Genomic DNA, 5,774 nt, shown 5'->3' with positions numbered 1-5,774 from the left:
GCTTAGCCCTCATCCCCAATACCGAGTCCTAGCCGCCGGCCAATACGAACTCTTTGCACCTGACGCTGAGCTCTCCCACCCGTGACTGAACCCCCAAGCCCTGCCCCGAGCCCTAGACCAACACTGAGTCCCTATTCCAACACTGAAGCCCATTCCCAGGACTGAGTCCCCGCCCACCCCACAGAGCTGAGCCTTGATGCTGAGTTTCGCGGGGGCTGCTCCCTTTCCCCACCAGCAAGTCCACTTCTGGGGCCTTGACGTCGGACGGGGACCCTACGCCCGAAGGGCTACCACTCGGGGAGGGCGCGGGCAGCTGTGAGAGGCCGGGTCCCGGGAATCCAAAGGGAGAAAGAGCTTGAGATCCCCATCTAAGCTTGAAGGCCAAAGGGACGCGCGTGTGGGCTCCGTAGCTGCTCAGGACAAAGGGAACCAGCGGGTGCGAAACGAAACATTTTATTGAAAACCCCCTTCCCTTCCCTTCCCTTCCCTTCCCTTCTCTTCCCTTCCCTCCTCTTCCCCATCCCATTAGCGCGCTGCCACCGGTCCTCCTCACCCACTGGCCCAAGGTCTGAGGGCTGCGGCCCGACGTGGGGGGCTGGGGGACGGATGGGACCGCTTCCCCAAGGTCAGGCGCCCAGTCCACTCCACAAGCACTCCATCAGCTCGAAGTTGGGTGTAGCCGTCTAGTCCGGAGTTGCGGAAGACCTCAGTTTTCTCTTGGCGGGTCTGGCTGTCGGCTGCTCCAGTCCGCGGTAAGCAAGGAGCGGGTTTGAGGGGCTGGGACGTTGGGGGTGTCTGTTCACTTGGCCATCCCCCTCCGTAGGCTCCGCGGCTGCCCTGCGCGGGGCTGGAGCTGGCTTCTGGAGTTGCTGGGGACTCGCGGGGGGCGATGCTGCCCGCGCCCGGGGCGCGCCGTCTTGGCTCAGCCCAGGGGCAGCGGCACGGCGCGGCGCGGCGCGGCGCGGCGGGAGAGACCGCTGGGCGGGCGCCCCCTCCCGTCCACCTTTCAGTCGGTCCGGCAGGCCGCTGACCCGTGCCCCGCCGCCTAGCGCCAGCCAGACCGTCGGGGGCCCGCGGCGTGGCGTGGCGCGGCGTGGCGTGGCGGGCGCGGACTCCCTCACACGTAGTCCTTGCGGTCGTAGTTGGGCCCCACACCGGCGGCGGTGGTGGCGGTGGAACGCGGGGCGGAGTAGAGGATCTTGGCTGGCGTGTACTTCTTCTCCTTGGGTGGACAGGAGCAGCAGAGCAGCGCCCCGCCCAGCAGCTGCAGCGCCGAGGCCGCCCAGCCCACGTAGAGCCCCGCGCCCATCTCCCGCTTCTGCGGCTCGGCCACCAAGGGGTTGTAGAAGTCCCGAATGATGGTGTTGGCCGACCACGACACAGGGATGAGCGTGAGCACGCCGGCCAGCAGGAAGACGACGCCAGCCACGATGGTGATCTTGGCCTTGGCCGTGTCGTCCTGAACGCAGTTGGTGCACTGCGCGCCCACCAGCGATACGAGCAGTCCGAGCGCGGCCAGCAGGATGGCCACCACGAGCAGGGCCCTGGCCGCCTGCAGGTCCTGGGGCAGCGCCAGCAGCGAGTCGTACACCTTGCACTGCATCTGGCCCGTGCTCTGCACCACGCAGTTCATCCACAGGCCCTCCCAGATGATCTGCGCCGTCACGATGCTGGTGCCGATGAAGGCCGTCACCCTCCACATGGGCAGCGCGCAGCACACGATGGTGCCCAGCCAGCCCAGCACGGCCAAGGACACCCCGGTGATTTCCAAGCCCATAGACATGGCTGCGGCGGTGGTGGCGGCGGCCCAGGGGTGTGGGAAGGGGCGCAAGGGCTGGCTGGGGCCCCCTGGGCAGCCCTGGCAGAGACGGCAGAAGGCTGGAGGGTTGAGAGGCTGGCTGGAGCTGGCTTCACTGACTCTAACGGCTCGGCTCGGCCACACCTGTCTGCACCTGCCCACAGCCTGCTAGGCAACTGGACTCCCTCCCAGGATCTGGCTGCTTTGCCTTCGTTCCTTACCTCAGTGCCCCGGGCTGGATGGGGGCGGGCGGAGGCGGGGTCAGGACTTTCCTAGTTTCAGTGACGTGTCTCCTGCCACGCCCCCCACCCCCTCCCCTTGATGGTGAGAGGGGAAGAGGCCTTTGGGGCAGCTGGGTCCACCCCGCTCGCGTTCACTTCTTCGGCGTGAACAACTCTGGCTGGCTACCGGCCAGACCGGCCTGTGGGGGATTGCGGGGAAGCGGCCAGACCCCCTGGTGCCCAAGAGACCTAAAATATTGATTCCTGCCCCGCTCCCTTTTCTAGTCCCTAGAAACTCTCAAGTGAGCGCCGGGCTTAAGAGCAGGGGATGGTACGGGGGAGCCAATATACTTCTCCATTTGCCAGCCCCCAGTTATTGGTGTCCCTTTAGTATGCTCGGCGGGGCTTGGCACACATCAGGCGCTTAAAAATGCTTTTTGACTGAGAGTACTGGTTACTGTAGGGCAGCCAGTCTCCTGGGAACAGATGGGAATCGGTCTGGTCTGGACACTGTAGGCCTCCGAATATTCCCAGAAGAAGCACAGCCGGCCTGTCCTGGGACGGGGAAGAGGTCCTTCTCCAGCTCAATCCGTCAGCAATACCAGCCTGCCCTCATTCTTTGGCAGAATTGGACACACCTGCCTGTCCCGCTGGAGAAATGATGCTCTCTGCCTTTTCCCCCAAGTCTCCCCTATCTCAGTGAATGCGAGGGTTCCAAGGCCCGAGACAGAGGTCGAGTTCACCCTCCGCCCGTCTTAGAGGCCACAGAAAGGCCAAGTTCTGAGCCTCTGTCCCTGGCGTTTAACTCTAGGGTCTGGGGACATTTTCTATCCGATTTGAACAATGGGAAGAGCTGGGGCTCTCTAGGCAGAAGAGGTGGGTTTGCATTTCACACTTGCTGCCTGGGTCCTGTTGGGCAGATCACAACCCCTCTGGATCTTGTTTTGCTCCTCGGTAATATGCTAGACCCGGCTTCTGAGACCCCTTCCAGTTCTAGAGATGTGATACCGTAAGGCTTCAGCTCTGGGGAAGGGCAGCTCCCTTCTCCCATCCCCAGTGCCGAATGTATGCTCGGCATGGCCCAGGCCAGGGGTCTTGGGGGTTCATGGTAGAGGGTCGGTTTTGGGGGGGGATGTTTTAAATGGCCAGTCAGCTCCATCATTGGATGCATAACTTCTGGTTTGGGGCAGGGCAGAAGAGGATCCCCAGGAGAAGATGGGGCTGAAGTTCAGGGTAGGTGGTTGGCTAAGTTCCAGGTAGAATCTCCCCAGATATCTCAGAGATGGCCTCCAGTCCCATAGCAGGGCCAGCCTTTGGCAAAATCATGAAGTTTGTTTGCCTCTGCCTTCTTCCTTGTTTCTTCTCTTCCTCCCTTCCATACCTCCTTGCCTCTTTCTAAGCTCCCCCAATACTCTGTTCTTTTCCCTTCAGCCTATCAAATCTGACCCGCAGGAAAGGATCTGGTAAGCCCACTGGTTGTTGTGGGGCAATGAATTTGAAGAGAGAGGACCTGGGTTCCAGTGCTGGCTCTTCCACTTAGTAGTGTGAATCTGGGTACTTCCTCTTTCTGGGCCTCAGTTTCTTCCTCTGTAAAATAAGGGGTTTGTCTGCTTCAGAGATCATTTCCACTTAGAAACCCATGCTTCTATGAAATGGAGGTGGGGGGGTGTCAGACATAATGCCCTTGGTGGAGGGTTTGCTTTGTTTTGTTCGTAAGGAGAGGGCTTCTAGGAAAGGGGCTCCTTTCTGACAATCTTGAAGGCCTGTCTTTGCCAGGGAGTACCCCACCCATAGGCAGCCTGCACCCTGCCTTCCAGTGCTCCCTCTCCATAAATTTTCTCAGGTGCCCAGGAGGACAAACAGGGGAAGGTAAACAGACACTTAAGGCTCATAGAAACCTGGGCTCTGACTTGGGAAGGGGCAAAGGTCTGGCCAGTATTTTACTGGGAGTTTTATAGAGAGTGGAGGGCCCAAAATGTGATATGGATCTGTATGGGGAAAGGAGAAAAGCCGGGGTAGTGTGGAGGTAGAGGCAAAGATTGAAGCTGATAATCTCAAGCCTGCATGGTTTGTGTTAGGGAAGGGTCCTATTTGGGCCATTTGGAACTGGAACTGGGGCCAGTAACTTAGCAAACCCAGTGATGAAGCCCAGTGTAATCAGAGCCAATCATAGGAGTGGGAAGAGGGGGAGGGAACAGGCAAGGGGGTGATGTTGGATTTGTTGTGAGGGGTTGGATGAAGTGGGGTCATAAAAATGTATTCTGAATTTAATAAATAAAAAGAATACATTTTCATATACAAAGTAGATCAGAAAAATGGATTAGATGAGAAAATGTAAATCTCTGTACAGTTTGCTTTAACAAAATGTGATAAATTCAGCATATTATTTCCAAAACTGCCCCCATCTGTTTCCTTCTGAATTTCTCTTCTATATATTTGAAAAAATGCTTCAATGACCCTACTTCTTTTCTTTCTGCATGATAGCTAACTCCACCCTCCTCCCCAAGGTTCTACCCAGCCATAAAAAAAAAATAAACTACAACCCTTATAACAGGCATAGTAAAAAAAAAATATTATATATTATATATGTTATATATGTGTGTATATCTATACATATGTATGTATATTGTGTATCTATATATCTATATCTATTGTGTGTATGTCTCATTCTGTATCTTGAATCCATCATCTCCCTGTCAGGAGGTAGGTAGCATTGGTTTTCTGGACTCAGGAGTTGGTCATTTTATTCATTCAATGGAGTCCTTAAGTCTTTCAAAGGTGTTTGTCTTTACAATGTTATTGTTATTCTTACAATGTTACTGTTACTGTCTCTATACATCTGTATCAGTTCATACAAGTCTTCCCAGGTTTCTCTGAAACTGTCCCCATCATCATTTCTTATGGTACAAAAGTATTGAATTACATTCATATACCATATATTGTTCAGTAATTCCGGAATTGATGAGCAACACTTAGATTTAAAGTTCTTCACTTCAAAAAGAGCTGCTATAAACATTTTGTACATTTGGGCCCATTCCCTTCTTTGATCTTTTTGGGGTATATGCCCAATACTCTTCCTTTTACATATGAGGAAATTGAGGCCCATGAGGGATAAGTGATTTGCCCAGGGTCATGCAGGGAGTAAGTGATAGAGCTGCCGGGGGCAGCTAGAGCCTTTGGCATCTATCCTGGGAGTTTCTGGACTGGGAAGTTCCTCTATTCTTGGTCTCAACATTTGCTATTTCTCTCTCTCCCTCCCCACCCCCCACACACCCCGCCGCCTCTGTATGTGGGGATGGGACAAGAAGGGGGAATACTGAATCAAGGCAGTATGATGAAGCTATGGAATAAACATACATTTGAAGTCAGAAGACCTGGGTCCCAGTGTGGGACATGCTACCCGATATCAATGTGACCTAATTTGCCTCTGGGTCATATTTTCCTTATCTATAAAATTAGGGGGTTGGACTGGCTGATCCCTAAAATGCCTTCCAGCCCCAGCTTTCAGTGATTCTGTGAAGCTGGCCTGGGGTGGGTATAAAAACAAGTCTTACCAGAATTTTGCTTGAGGAATGTAGAACTGGTTGACAACTGCCTGACTCCTAAGTCCCCACTTTGGGATCCTTCACACAAGCTTGGCTTTGAGTAAACAAGAAACTTTGCACTGGGAATCAGCTTTGTGTTTCACTGAATACCCCTTCTCCTCTGTGGTTGTGAGGGTATTCTGGGTTGGGGTGGGGGAGTCTTGTGTACTG

At 54.7% G+C, this 5,774-nt stretch overlaps 1 protein-coding gene across 1 annotated transcript; it reads right to left on the bottom strand.

The window, feature by feature from the left end:
- Positions 1-980: 980 nt before the first annotated feature.
- On the bottom strand, positions 981-2,001 carry CLDN3 (claudin 3). The gene has a single exon (XM_044005449.1). The coding sequence runs from the start codon at positions 1,781-1,783 to the stop codon at positions 1,118-1,120; it is 666 nt and encodes a 221-aa protein (XP_043861384.1). The 5' UTR covers positions 1,784-2,001; the 3' UTR covers positions 981-1,117.
- Positions 2,002-5,774: the final 3,773 nt, after the last annotated feature.

This window comes from Dromiciops gliroides, chromosome 4 (assembly GCF_019393635.1).
Source record: "Dromiciops gliroides isolate mDroGli1 chromosome 4, mDroGli1.pri, whole genome shotgun sequence".
NCBI classification, from domain to species: domain Eukaryota; kingdom Metazoa; phylum Chordata; class Mammalia; order Microbiotheria; family Microbiotheriidae; genus Dromiciops; species Dromiciops gliroides.
The sequence above is the reverse complement of the archived record's forward strand: the minus strand, read 5'-3'. Positions and strand labels throughout refer to the sequence as shown.

Coding starts and splice junctions, on each gene's coding strand:
- CLDN3 (XM_044005449.1), bottom strand. CDS start 1,783: ATGTCTATGGGCTTGGAAATCACCGGGGTGTCCTTGGCCGTGCTGGGC.